Source organism: Mesoplodon bidens (assembly GCF_964165515.1).
Source record: "Mesoplodon bidens genome assembly, chromosome: 8".
Taxonomy (NCBI): domain Eukaryota; kingdom Metazoa; phylum Chordata; class Mammalia; order Artiodactyla; family Ziphiidae; genus Mesoplodon; species Mesoplodon bidens.
Genome location: NC_138165.1, coordinates 27966144 through 27980562, shown reverse-complemented (window position 1 = coordinate 27980562; position 14419 = coordinate 27966144). Strand labels below are relative to the sequence as shown.

At 35.6% G+C, this 14419-nt stretch overlaps 1 protein-coding gene across 1 annotated transcript in view; it reads right to left on the bottom strand.

Moving 5' to 3' along the window:
- The window catches only part of TLK1 (tousled like kinase 1), a 158125-nt gene that overhangs the window by 20694 nt on the left and 123012 nt on the right, over positions 1 to 14419 (bottom strand). Inside the window, exon 12 of the mRNA XM_081243224.1 lies at positions 10452 to 10518. Within this exon, the coding sequence (XP_081099350.1) occupies positions 10452 to 10518 (67 nt within the window). The remainder of the gene's footprint in view (positions 1 to 10451; positions 10519 to 14419) is intronic.

Sequence of the window (14419 nt, the reverse complement as noted above, 5' to 3'; positions counted from 1 at the left end):
ATTTTGGGAAGAGTTTTCTAAAACAGATACACTAAATTCTCTGAAATTTCCTCATTTAATGTAGCTTCAGTTACAACTATTTCTAATTTTAATGAAAAAAAGAAAAAAGGTAAGATAATGTCCCAGGGGATTAAATAGCTGAAGATTCATTATAAGGAGAGGGAATAGATTTAAAAGCTTTGGAACAATAAAGTCAAACCACAGTTCAGTTTTCTCCATTTAGTTATATAAAGCAGAATAAGAAACTGGCCATATAGCTGTGCCCATGAGTATGAAAAAATTCAAATTCACTTATGCCACAGAACACAGAAAGTGGTAACTTTCTTTCTTCAGATTACTAATGTTTGCTGCCTTAAAACCTGCCATTAATTTCTTATACATGTAGGAAGCTACTAAACACTTAGTAAGTTGGTATAATTTTAAATAATCTGATAAAACGGTGAAATGCCTATTAGAATACCAGCAAAAATACTTGTTTCAGCTTTCGTTTGAAAATGTGGTATGAGGATACTATTTTTAAAATGAATTTATAGATATTAAATTTTATTAACTCATAAATATATAATTATGATATTCAACTAGATTGTTGACACATAATTACATTTGTTTTATAATTTTTGGTAATCTTCAGATGTTTATACAATGGCAGTAATCAATATCACAATATACTTACTAAAGAAAATAAAATGTCTGTGCCAGCTAAGCAAGCTTTTTACCCTCTATAAAACATGACAAGTATGCCCCATAAGATCTTACAATACAAAAGCACAGGCAAGCTTCATTCAGTTTGAATTGTAAAGTTTACAGGAAGAAACAAAATGTCAAGAGCACTAGTTTAAAAAAAAAGCTGGATCCTAGGTATTTAAGAGCCATGTCAAGGGAAGGAACTATAACAAAGTCATATGCAAATAGACATAAATCCTCCATAGTCATCAGTGAAATATATTTACATCTTCCATATTGTAATTTAATATTTATTCCACAATATCCTGGACCTTAAAGTGACACACTTCTAGAGGAAAGATAATTCAATAACTCTAAGTAACTTCTCTCAAATCCCACTGAGAAAAAGTATACATGCTATTATGGATTGAAGGTTTGTGTTCCTCCCAAATTTTGTATGTCTAAGCCCTAAACCCCAATGTGATAGTATTTGGAGAAGGGGACTTCGTGAGGTAATTAGAGCTAGCTTAGGTCATGAGAGTGGAGCCCTCATGATGGGATTAGTGGCTTTTTGAGGAGGAAGAGAGAGAAAGAGATCTCTCCTTCCAACCCCACCATCTCTTTGTGGGAGCACAGAGAAAAAAATCATGTGAAGGCTTGAGAGGACAGCCATCTACAGACGAGGAAGAGAGCCCCCCATCAGAAATTAAACCCTGCTGGACCTTGATCTTAGACTTCCAGCCTCTACAAGTGTGAGAAATAAGTTTCTCTTGTTTAAGCCGTCCAGTCTATGGTATTTTGTTATGGCAGCCTGAACAGATTAATACACATACGTTTAGGCAAACACTAGGCAATACTGCTTAGTATCCTCTCCTTACAGAAAGGGGCAAGGCCCAGTTTTGGTCTAGCCCCAAGGTACAACAGTCTAGAATATGGTAGTCTTAGCAACTAAACTTATCTTTACTGCAGATCATTTCCAAAGATCTATATACTGTAGGCCACGCTCTCCTTGCTTGAGACCGACATTAGCCTCTGGGCCATCCTCAGAATTAATCGTTTTCAGAGGGTTCAGGAGAAGCAAGGCAGACCTGGGCTCAAAACTGATCTGAATCATTATGGAATGGAATCCTGAAACGCATGGCAAAGGTAGTCCAAATTATTAAAATAAAAAAGAGAGGCAATCCAGACAGCTAGATCATGCTTAATAAGAATACCAAGTTTCAATCCTCAAGTCATCCACCAGCTAAGCAATTAAAGCAGAGAAGGTCTAAGAAGAAACAAACAGCATCTCTGGAAGGGAACTGGTCTCTGTAGACAATTATGGTGTTGAAGGGACAGGAGTAAGAAGATCCCATTAAAGAGAGAGTAGGTTTGGTAATCACATACAATAAAAGGACATGGCTCTTTTCCATTTAAACAAAAAGATATAGCAATGGACCTTAACAGTACACACTACAGCTATTTTAACAGTATTTTAAAATAAGATCTAATATTCTGAATTACTTAAATATATAAAAAACCCAGGTTAGACAAGTATACAACAACAGATCTCAATATTGCCTCATCATTTAAGTAACCTGCAAAACACACCACCTTCTAAAATTTTTAACTTAAAAATTTATATGGAAGGTAAAACCAGTTTGTCCCTCACCAGATATTTAGCATAGAAATGCTTTCTATTTGTAATCAAAGTCCTTTCTGGCAACTTAGTATCCTCTTGGCTTAACATTCTAAGCTAAAATTACGTTACAGCAACAGTAGTATCTCTGTAAAATGCCAGATTAAAACTGCTAGGCAGATTTGGGGTATTTTTGAGCACTTCCTTTAATGGTAATTCTTTTTAAGTGGGGGTGTGTAGGCATTAAACTATAAAGCTTAAAGAGTTATAAAATGCATTTTCACATGTAAAACTAATGGATTTCCTGAAAAAATTAAACATCCTGGTTTAAACTTCTTTAGCAAATCTTTAATGTATATTACATGTCAGCCCCACAAAAAAACCCTCAATTTCAAAGAGCAGACTTTCTATAAAGCCAAGATAAGATAGAAAGTATTTTCTGATATATCGTTCTCAGCTTGCCTATAATCCATGAAGGTTGGTAGAAGAATTCTGTGTGGTATATTATGAAGATGGTGAAAGCAGAGAAAAGCTTATCACTTACAATAGTATATTCAACAGCACCATAACAGCATTAGTCCGTCTGGGAAAACTAGTTCAGAACGAGGTTTCAACAAGTTTACCACCAAATTCATTTAGTAGTATGAACAATACGAATCCCTCAAAAGTTAGTATCTCCAGGTCCTCAAATTAAGTTTTAATTTCATTAAATACTTATAATGTCATTCTAAAAGTTTATCACCAGGAGAGTGAAATGTGAAATTAACAAAAGGCACTATTAAAGGCTAACAGAAAGGGCAGTGCAGAAAAAAAGAAGAAGAAAATTTTTACCAATTAACTTCAAATTTATCCTTATTAAATGTCCTCAAATTTTTCTTCATTATATTCTTTAATATATCTTAAATATGGATATGAGAGACATGAGCCATTGGAAATATGAACCAACGAACAAAAAAACCACGTTGAATGTACAGAGATGGGTTTTGAAACTACTGCCCATAATCCTATTTTTGCTTGAGTATGGTTGTATAGATTGAGGAGTAGGGTAGGAGGAGGAAAAGGGATAAATATTATGAAATTCCTAGGGAGGTTTTCTTTCCTAACTATATATATGCCCCCTCCATGCCCACCCTCAATCACTGAGCTGGATATTACTGAGGGGAGCATACTGCATCTCCCTCAGGTGTGTTTAACTCGATTACTTTAGAACCTTCATGTTTTCCTCTCTCTGCACTTCATTTCCTTCTTTGGGGGGTGGGGGGTCGTTAATCTCTCTTCAAATGCATAAATATATACATCAAAACCCTTACATGGGAATAAGTGTTAAAATGGACAGGTTTTGATTCTGTCAGTTCCCCCATTCTGTTTAAACAAACCCAGCCCTATCTTCTCAACAGCAAATAAATGTAACAGTTCAACTCTCTGGCAAACTTTAATACTTAGTACACTTCCTGAAAAAGAAATCACAGCTACTGTATTAGGGGGATGAAGCTCCTTGATGTTAAAAACACTAGCCAAGGTGCTGACACCAAGCCTTAGCACATACAGGTACAATGCCTTACTACTATACTTTCCTCCAGCTTTCTGCCTCCTTTTAACCTTTTTTCAGGACTTTGATGGATTCCATATTTTTTTTAAGTATGAAAAGATTTAACTTTCTACACAATAATGAGAAGAACCTAATCTTCTAGACTCTCTCTGTACATATGCATATAAACAGCATGGAGTTACAGTTCTTGGCCAGTGGCCAAGCAGTTGTTCTCTCTTTTTTGTGAAACAGTGATCTCTACACTGAACTTACAAACCTGAATAAATTAAACCCTGCTCTAACCAATGGTTAACATGACTTCTAAGATTCTTTCCAAAATTTAAAAAATTCCATTGCCTATATAACTGGATATATATCAAACACTACAGAAGTAAAACACATTTTACTGCTAAATTTTCACTTTGGTAAGTGAACAATCATCTACTACCAAGTAAAGACGTATAATTATAAATGGTGGGGAAAAAGCCAGGAATATGTTTGTAGGTTTACAATGAGAGTAGGAAGTAGAGTATACACTGGGAGCTTTCCTATCTACAGCTAGTTCCATGTTCTCTCAGCACAGGCAGATTTCACAGATAGTACTCATTTTTAAATGGAAGCAGTACTAAGCACAAAATGTCAAGTTTAGAATTCCAACACTCTTCTTGGCACTTTTCTTGCCCACACATGCCAAGAAGTCAGGAACCTCATAATATTCTTCACAGGCTTAATGGTGACTTTTTCTAGTATAATGCATTTTCACTAGATTTCCACTGAAAACTACTTCCTACACAAGTAGCATCTTGTGTTATGTTCTAGAGAAACATAATGTACAAGGTGGTTGGCTCTGAGAGAAAAATTTCTTGAATATAAAGGTGCACACACAGTTTTAGAGATTAATCCCTCTAGCATTAAGTATTTTCATATTTTTATTCGAAACTAAAGTGACGAGATGCCACATATGCAAACTTATTCTTTGTGGTCATAATAAGGATTTGATAAATCAGATGACAGTGGTATTCTAGAAAGAAAGACCAAAGGAGATATCAAACTTCAAGAATATTTGGGGGTTAATTCACCTAAAACCAGTGCCCTGTATCCTCCACTGTTCAAAAGGCTTGCAGACAATCCATTGTCTTCCATTTCAACTAGTTGCATGGTCCACTGTGAAGGAGTGAGAAAAGAGCTGTGTGCTTGTTCTTGACCTGTAAAGATTTCATCATGGAAGATTAATACTGATGCTGCGGCTGCCTGTTACTGGTTGTTTCTCTTTGCAGGTGCCAAAATCGGTCAGAGAACAGGATTTCAGTGGCAGAGTTGTTGCTATACTGTTATCTCTTCAGAACGGAGGCACAAGGAGAGATGAATGCCACATCGCAAGGAGCAAAGGAGAGAGAGAGAAAGAAATGGTGTCAGGTGGCATGTTGGATGCGATTTTTGTTTTAGTAGAGATTGAGATGACTGTAATTGTTTAGCTGATTCCTTCGGTCTGCAAAGATACACTTGTGTTGGTGCTGATGGTTCTTGACTAATCCTGTTTCAATTACAAGTTGGTTATGTTTTTCCAATAAAAATTTCTGACACTTATATTCAGGGCTTCTCTCTCTCTCTCTCTCACACACACACACCCCAAAACACATACATTAAAGCCAATCCCTACAATACTATCTAATATTCCATATTGAGATGTCAAATCTTCTATACGCAGTCTCTCCAACTAATCAAATATTTAAAATCCAGAAGACAAAAAAATTCGAAGACTAGAAAATAAGAAGCAACACCTCCACATGCTGTTCACATCACAAACTTGAATAATAGCAGTGGCATGACATAGTTATTGGTCCCAATAACTTTCAAAATTCTTACTTCCTCTTTATTTTGGCATATTATGATTGGTAACTTGTATCTTTTAAATGATAATATGACTACGGAGATCATCTATTACAAGGAAAACGGTTTTTCAGGGATTTTTTAAAAAGTTGTTTGTGTTAGTTTAGTAACAATTCTTGGAAAGCACATCCACGTAGTTTTCTTCAATTCCAGAATAAAGATCTGAACTATACAAACAACAACCTAGCAGAACTCCTCAAATCACAAAGATAAATGACTGTCCCATAACTAGACTGTATCAAAGACTGGTATCAAAACAGGATCAACCATAAAAGCTAACTGGATGTGGTTTATCAGTTTCCTTAACTCCAGAGACCCCACACGTGGCCCAGGTGGGATGGGATTCTACATGGGAGGTAGCTGCTCGGCCTCAAAGGAACAACTTGTTGCAGACAGGAGATTATTCCCATCGCAACTACAAGCTTTTCATGAGTGATAATTAAGGAAGTCTGTGCATCATTACTAGTAGCAAAAAAGTTATTTTTTAATAAGTTTTAGGAATAATTTGTACAGTCTCCATATACTTTACTATATAGCTCTTTTCTGTTCTATTCAATTAAATCTTTAGCTCTATAAAAGGTAAAATTATACTAGAGTGTATTTACACATTTTAACCAAAAAAAGGTGCTTTCCCTGTTGACCTTTAAAAATAAACTTAGGGGCTTCCCTGGTGGCGCAGCGGTTGAGAGTCCGCCTGCCGAGGCAGGGGATACGGGTTCGTGCCCCGGTCCGGGAAGATCCCACATGCTGCAGAGCGGCTGGGCCCGTGAGCCATGGCCTCTGAGCCTGCGCGTCCGGAGCCTGTGCTCTGCAACGGGAGAGGCCACCACAGTGAGAGGCCCACGTACCGCAAAAAATAAATAAATAAATAAATAAACTTAGAATGAAAAACAATGAAGCAGCTAATAATAAAGAAATATTCTAGTTGATAGAACAGTCACTAACAGGATACCCAAGGAAAGTAATATATAAGAGAAAGAAAGAAGTATGTGTGTGTGAAAAACTTAACTGCTCTCCTTTATCTGCAATGAAAATGAAACAGCATGTTTCTGGGAAAAAAAAAAAAGAGCAAACATTCACACTACTCTAAGAAACATGCAGAGAAAGCTACGAGTGAATTAATTCTTCTGAATACAAAAGGATCAACTTGCTGTTTATCTACAACTAGAGAATTGTAGGAATAAAGCTAAGGGTACTGCCACTGAAATAGGAGGAAAAAAAAAAGAAAGAGCAGCAAGAAAAAGTTCAAGTTTTCGCTTTGCCAGTTCCTAGCTGTATTAATTTAGACAAAGCAAACAGAGAAGATCTTGGCATTCAAATTTAACATTAATGTTCACTTTAGAATGGTTAAAACTTCAAAGTGAATAAAATGTAATATTATGTAATTCTCCTGAAATGGGAATTTGAATCATGCCTGACTTAGGCAGTGTGGAAATAAAGTGAATTTTGGTGAATGAGCAATAATTTCACAAACTGATTAATAACTAAAACAATAAATATTAAATAATCCTTGCTATATTAAAAAGATGATGCTGCATAATAACTTTCCTAATTTCAAAAGAAAATAAGCTCTTAAGTTTACATTTACTATTTGGTGGTTACCAGAAATATGTATTTATTTTAGCCATGGACTTACTGCTCAACTCTCATTTGTTACTCTATCACACTAACAGATTCATTGGATTTGGATTTATTATGTTTCTAACCCTACAGAATAGTATAGAACATGAACTGAATTTTATGATTTATTCAATGGTAAATATACTTCCTCATATTTCAGCTTCTCTATTCAATTATTATGATTATCTTTATAAAATACAATGCACATCATAAATTATTTATCTCAAGAAAAAGTAAATAGGCCTTCTAGTCTCCTGTGTCCAAATGGTATGGGTTTTGTCAATGATGGACATTTTTTCCTTTGGTGTCAACAAATTTAATCTAATAATTCCATTTAACTTCAAGAGTTTTTATTAAAGGGAGAGTGACAGTCACCTTTGCTAATGCAGGAGTATGCTGGGCTCCATATCTAAACCCTAAGCTGATGTAGGTCACATGATTAATTCCTATGCAGGTTACATGGACACCAAATATTCACAGATCAGATCCAGCCTATGGCAGAAGCTATATAGTTACATGTCAGGGCATAGTTCATGTTGGCTTAAGACAGAGGTGATAACATCTTTTCTTTTAACTCAAGCTTGCTCTCTATGTGTTAAAAGTGTCCAATCTACCTGTGTTTTAGAAAACAAAATGACCTATTTTTTTTTTTTTTTTTTTTTTTTTTTTTTTTTTTTTTTTTTTTTGCTGTACGCGGGCCTCTCATTGCTGTGGCCTCTCCCGTTGCGGAGCACAGGCTCCGGACACACAGGCTCCGCGGCATGGCTCGCGGGCCCAGCCGCTGCGCGGCATGTGGGATCTTCCGGGATAGGGGCACGAACCCGTGTCCCCTGCATCGGCAGGCGGACTCTCAACCACTGCGCCACCAGGGAAGCCCCCAAAATGACCTATTTTTAATGCCCTACTTTTCAACTGTGCTTTAGAATGCCAAATAACTTATTTTTAACACATGTAACTGAATGATTATTATTTTTAAATTGTATGACTCAAAAATTAATACCCAGTGGTAAGCAGGCAACTGCTATTTATTTGTGCTCTAAGGTGACACTACTTACTCAATTTTGTTCTCTGTGTGTACTACTAGCCACTTTCTTCATAATGCATTCATTCTCCTCACCCAAAATGGTCTTTCAGAAGAAAATGTGAGGATTCAAGACATGATAGTATATTTCAGCATTATTTCATCCACTCTCCCAAAATATTCCATGATGGAGATCAAAGAAAAGTAATGTTGTAAATTGGTTAAGAAGAAGATAAAGTTAGAAATCTAAAACTGCTCAGCAAATTTGATAAAAGCTGAAAAAAAATAAAATAGGAAAAAGATTATGGAGGGGACAATTATTAGAAAGAATGAGTAAATACAAAAAATGGAGAAGTCAAACACTGGGAAAGAAGATAATATGGAGGTTAGAAGAAAAGGTGTAGTAATCTACAACAGCTTACAACTGTTTATATAATATCTAGACATTTAAGTATATGTACCTCACTTACAAAATAGAAGTGTTTCAGAGAAATGAAATATTTTCAATGTACCAGGAAAGCTTTAAAATCAACCAACCACCCACCAACCAAAAATAAAAACAAAACCTCCTCTGAATCCTTTTAAGCGTTTTTGTAATACAAATAGTTGATTCCTAATTTAACTGCTTTATAATTTCAGATTTTATAATAAGTTTTCATAAAATCTCATCATTAGAAAGAGTAATTTGAAATTTACTATTATATGTGAAAATAATAACCCTCCAGTTAATTATATTCTTTAGTATCCCATTATCATGAGAGGCTGGTTAGAAAATAATTGATAAATCTTTATATGGGACATCAAACACAGGTCTCTATGAATTTATTATCAAAATAGCTTAGGTGGGCAGACAAATACTTGTACTAATTCTGAACTACAAAATCCCCTCTTCCCTTCCATAGTCCCATTACAACTCCATCGGATACAAAACAGACTGAAGTTGCCTGCTTATACCAAAGAGCAAGAGAAATGTCAATAATTACAATAGAATACAAAATCAAAACAGAGCAGAATAAATCATTTTAGAATGTACTGTTCAAGTAGTTTAGGTTGAAACTTTTCTGAGCAGAGGCATAGACAGATATGACATAGTAAAGAACACTAACACAAATTACACACACATATATATATGTGTATATACATATACACACAAAACATAATTTTTTTCTTTTCCCTGTAGTTAAATGGCAGGGATCTGAAGCATGGTGATAACATTCCAAAAACAAAAACATCTATAGTGAGATGGTAGCTGCTGCAAGAATGGGTTTCTCTGACCTACCTTACCCTACCCCAGGGAGATGACTTCATAGATACTATCTTCAATTAGTTCACTAACTCAGGTTTAGCTATTATTCAGCCTATTAAAAAAACGTAAGTAACGTGACAAGCAGAAAGCAGAATTTAAAAATTGGATCAAAGGCAAAGAATTTTATATCTGTCGGTAACTTCATTTTGAGGGGGAAAATCTACTCTATTATTTCTTTGAAGTGGTTTGAACTAAAAAACAATGAACTGATTACAATTCCAGAGTTTACAAACAAGTACAAAGCTACACATTATAAAAATTTACTAATAACATATAACAATGTTTTTCTAAATTATATCACTTCATATTATTACTGATGATCAGGTTCTACTAAATTTGCCAATGTACATTTTTAATTGAAACATTTAATTGAGCATTCAATATCTTCAAAGTTAAGCCAAAGAAACAGTTTGTTATTAATTTATACTTATTTCAATTTATTATGAAATGGACACAAACAATATGGAATCTTACATTTCATCTTAAAAATGAAGCATTTTTTAACAAAAAGATAGCATTTAACAGAGTAATTGTAAGAACCTGGAGGTCTGGCCAGGAATTATTCCTCCATTACAGGGACATGGTATCATCAGCATCTCAAATGTCTGTAAGTTGTCACAAGGTAAAGGAATGTTATTTTAATATATTCAACATAAAAATGCAACTTTAATGCCCCTGTTTTTTGGTCCAAAGTTTTTAATTTAGGTGCTTTCTCTCTTAAGTTTTGACTTCTTCAATAAGAAACTTATAACACAACTTTCCACAACCTCTGGTAAACTAAAAATCCAGGATATGTTTCACATACCTTTTTGAGATGTCCTAGTCTAAGTTTGAAAATTTCTTCCTGTTCATGATATTCTGCCAAAGTCAACCTGTCAAAATGAAATTGTAATTCTAGATATTAAGATTAACACTTATTATTTCTTATTAACAACCAACAAAAAATAAGATAAATTTAATCAAATGGAAATACTAAAATGTTGACAACTTTCAGCCCAAAATACATAAGCCAAAAGTATTCCTCAGAATACATCTTATTGAAGGTATTCTTCAGAATACATCTAATACTTACAGATGGAACAACCGACTGATTCGTAAGTTCAACAACTATTTAATGAGTACCACGAATCAAGTGATATTCTAGAATTTAGATCTTAAGGATACAATGAAAAAGACAGTTTCTCCTTACACTCTGGTTTGAACTTACACTCCACAGTGGGGGTAAGAAAGCAGAAGAGAAACAATTTAGTCCAGAAATAAAATAATCCTAAATAACAGTAAGTGTTATGAAGAAAATTAGAAAGGGTGGTGTGATAATGACTGTATTACACTAACTTGCACTGAGTTTTAGGGAGGTAATCTTGATCTAAATATCAAAAAGGACCTAGGGGAGTATGTTCTAGACATAGGTTAAAGCAAGGACAAAGACACTAAGATGGAAACGGGTTGATATATGAGAAGAGGAAAAAATGCAAGTATCAGAACATAGTCAAAGAGGCTGTCAGCAAAAGATGTAAAGCAGGGGGGCAGCTTCTGTATGGACTTTAGACCAAGGAAAGAATTTCATTTCACTTTAAGAGTACTGGGAAATCACTGCAAAGGGAATCAGTCCAATTTGGGCACTGGTTTAAAAAAAGAAAGAAAGAAACTAAGACATTTTTCCCTTCTCTGCTTCCATGTGCTAGTGAATAAGTGAGATACAGGGATGCTAAAACTATAGTCAAACCACCAAATTATTAATAAATATAAACAGACATAAGACTTGAAAGTACTTTATGGTTGTTTTACTATTAATTTCAAATATTCCTATATAAATTTGAAAAATAATTGCAGCTAACCCTTGAACAACAAGGGTTTGAACCATGCAGGTCCACTTATACTAAGATTTTAAAAAATAAATACATATTACAGTACTACATGATCTGTAGCTGGCTGAATCTGTGGATGTGGAACTGCAGAGGCCAGCTGTAAAGTTATGTGCTCAGTTTTCAACTGTGGGAGGGGTGGAGCCCCAACCCTCATGTTGTTCAGGGTTCAACTGTAGTCTAATGTATGTAGAACCATAACAAGACATATACATATTATAACATTTCCTAAGAAAAAATGATTCTGTATCATTAAAGTGAAAGGAAGAGAAAAAAATCAAACAACAAAACAACTTCCATTTCATACACCAATATTGAAAAAATTGCTTTATCTATCACATTCAAGCCCTTGTTTGTTTACTTACGTGTTCTGGGTGTATTTGGTTAAGCTCCTAACCCAAGTATGACTTATTTACGCTTGGTGCAGGTCCCTCAGCAACATTCAGTATAAACGGTATTTCCCTTTAGCTAGATGCTAATTAAATTTACTAATTCTAAAGAAAGGGTATTCAAATGAAACAGTAAAAAACCTCCAAGAAATTCAGTTAGCATTCCATTAGAAATATCTTAAGAGTGAAAAAATAAACATTTAAAATTAAATCTCTCTACCCAGTCTTAGGTTAACACAACCACTGGATTTTATTCTACTGAATATAGCAGTATAGTTGCAGCGGCTGCTTAAATTCAGAGAACTAAATGTTGCATTGTGAATGTGAAACATTCATGCAGATGGAATGAAAGAAGAAGGGGTAAGGTGATTTTTTTTTTTTTTTTTTTTTTGCGTTACACGGGCCTCTCACTGTTGTGGCCTCTCCCGTTGTGGAGCACAGGCTCCGGACGCGCAGGCCCAGCGGCCATGGCTCACAGGCCCAGCCGCTCCGCGGCATGTGGGATCCTCCCAGACCGGGGCATGAACCCGCGTCCCCTGCATCGGCAGGCGGACTCTCAACCACTGCGCCACCAGGGAGGCCCTGGGTGATATTTTTTTAAAATGAGGTTTGGAAACTAAAACCGATAATATCTCAACTAGCCCAATAAAGTAAAGCCATAGGAATTTTGGCAAATAGCTTCGGGATTGGCATATATGCCACCAATGGAAATCACCTGTATAACAATATCATAACTTCCTATTCTTAAAATATGGTTTTAGGCCCAGTGGTAGACCACAGGATGGGCTCAGAACTAATTTTTTAAAAATATGTAAATATTCCGTTTGTTTCTATACAGGAATAAAATACAATTCTATACTTTGGTTTTTACTGAGTTAAAGTATAGCTAAATTTAGTATTCATAAATTAAAACTCATAGGACTAATTTAGTTTCCTAAAATTTTTTTTAAATTATTAATTAATTAATTTATTTATGGCTGTGTTGGGTCTTCGTTTCTGTGCGTGGGCCTCCTCTGGCTGCGGCAAGCGGGGGCCACTCTTCATCGCGGTGCGTGGGCCTCTCACTATCGCGGCCTCTCTTGTTGCGGAGCACAGGCTCCAGACGCGCAGGCTCAGTAGTTGTGGCTCACGGGCCTAGTTGCTCCGCGGCATGTGGGATCCTCCCAGACCAGGGCTCGAACCCGTGTCCCCTGCATTGGCAGGCGGACTCTCAACCACTGTGCCACCAGGGAAGCCCCGTCCTAAAATTTTTGATACTGTATTCAACTAAGAAGTTTGGCTATCATGCAAAACTGTACAGCTACTACACACACAGATGGCTGGGAATTTCTGCAATTTGGAGGAAAGATATTTTGTTGTCTTGAGTTGGTAGCAGTTTTCAATAGCTACTTTTCTTCTGAGTCAATAATAAATCAACGTCAATTAACTCCATGATGACTTAGTTTGTTGAATACTGTTTGGTTAATCTTGTAGTATAATGTAATACATATTTGCTATTTACTAGCATTTAGTTCCAGTCGTTAACATGTTTGTGCTGTGGTTCAAATATAAATCATCCACATCCCTATAGCTAAAGCAAATGCACACAAATACTCCCTTCCCTAAATTTACTTAGTATAATGATACTTCATTGATTTCAAAAGCTTTGACCTCAGAGCATTATTTTATAGGTCTAATCCTAATATGAAACACATACAATTCTCACCAAAGGTTAACAGTAACTTTCAGCAGCAGCAGCAGCAGCAGAACTTTGCTATCTCCTTACTTCATTTTGATTATTACTACTATAAAACTTCAAATAAACAGCAAAAAAAAAAGTATATATATATTAATTTCTCTCTGCTTGGTTTTAAAGCATCAATAAGCAGATTTCACAGACAGTATTAAATACTGTCTATTTAAATACTGTCTAAATACTATTAAATTAAATATTAAATATTAAATACTACTGACTTTCTTGGGCAGTGACTCTTACCATTTTGCGATCATGGATATCTAAAAATAACCTAGGGACTTCCCTGGTGGTGCAGTGGTTAAGAATCCACCTGCCAATGCAGGGGACACAGGTTCGATCTCTGGTCTGGGAAGATCCCACATGCCACAGAGCAACTAAGCCCATGCGCCACAACTACTGAGCCTGCGCTCTAGAGCCCCCAAGCCACAACTACTGAGCCCGCGTGCCACAACTACTGAAGCCCACATGCCTAGAGCCCGTACTCCGCAACAAAAGAAGCCACCACAATGAGAAGCCTGCGCACTGAAACAGAGAGTAGCCTCCGCTCGCCGCAACTAGAAAAAGCCAACGCGCAGCAATGAAGACCCAACACAGCCCAATAAATAAATAAATAAAATTATAAAAAAAAATCAGATGTGTTTGTATACACCAGCAATTGAACAATCTAAAAAAGATATTAAGAATACAATTCAATTTATAATAGAATCCAAAAGAATAAAATATGTAGGAATAAATTTAACTCAGGAAGTGACTTGTACACTAAAAACTACAAAATATTGCTAAA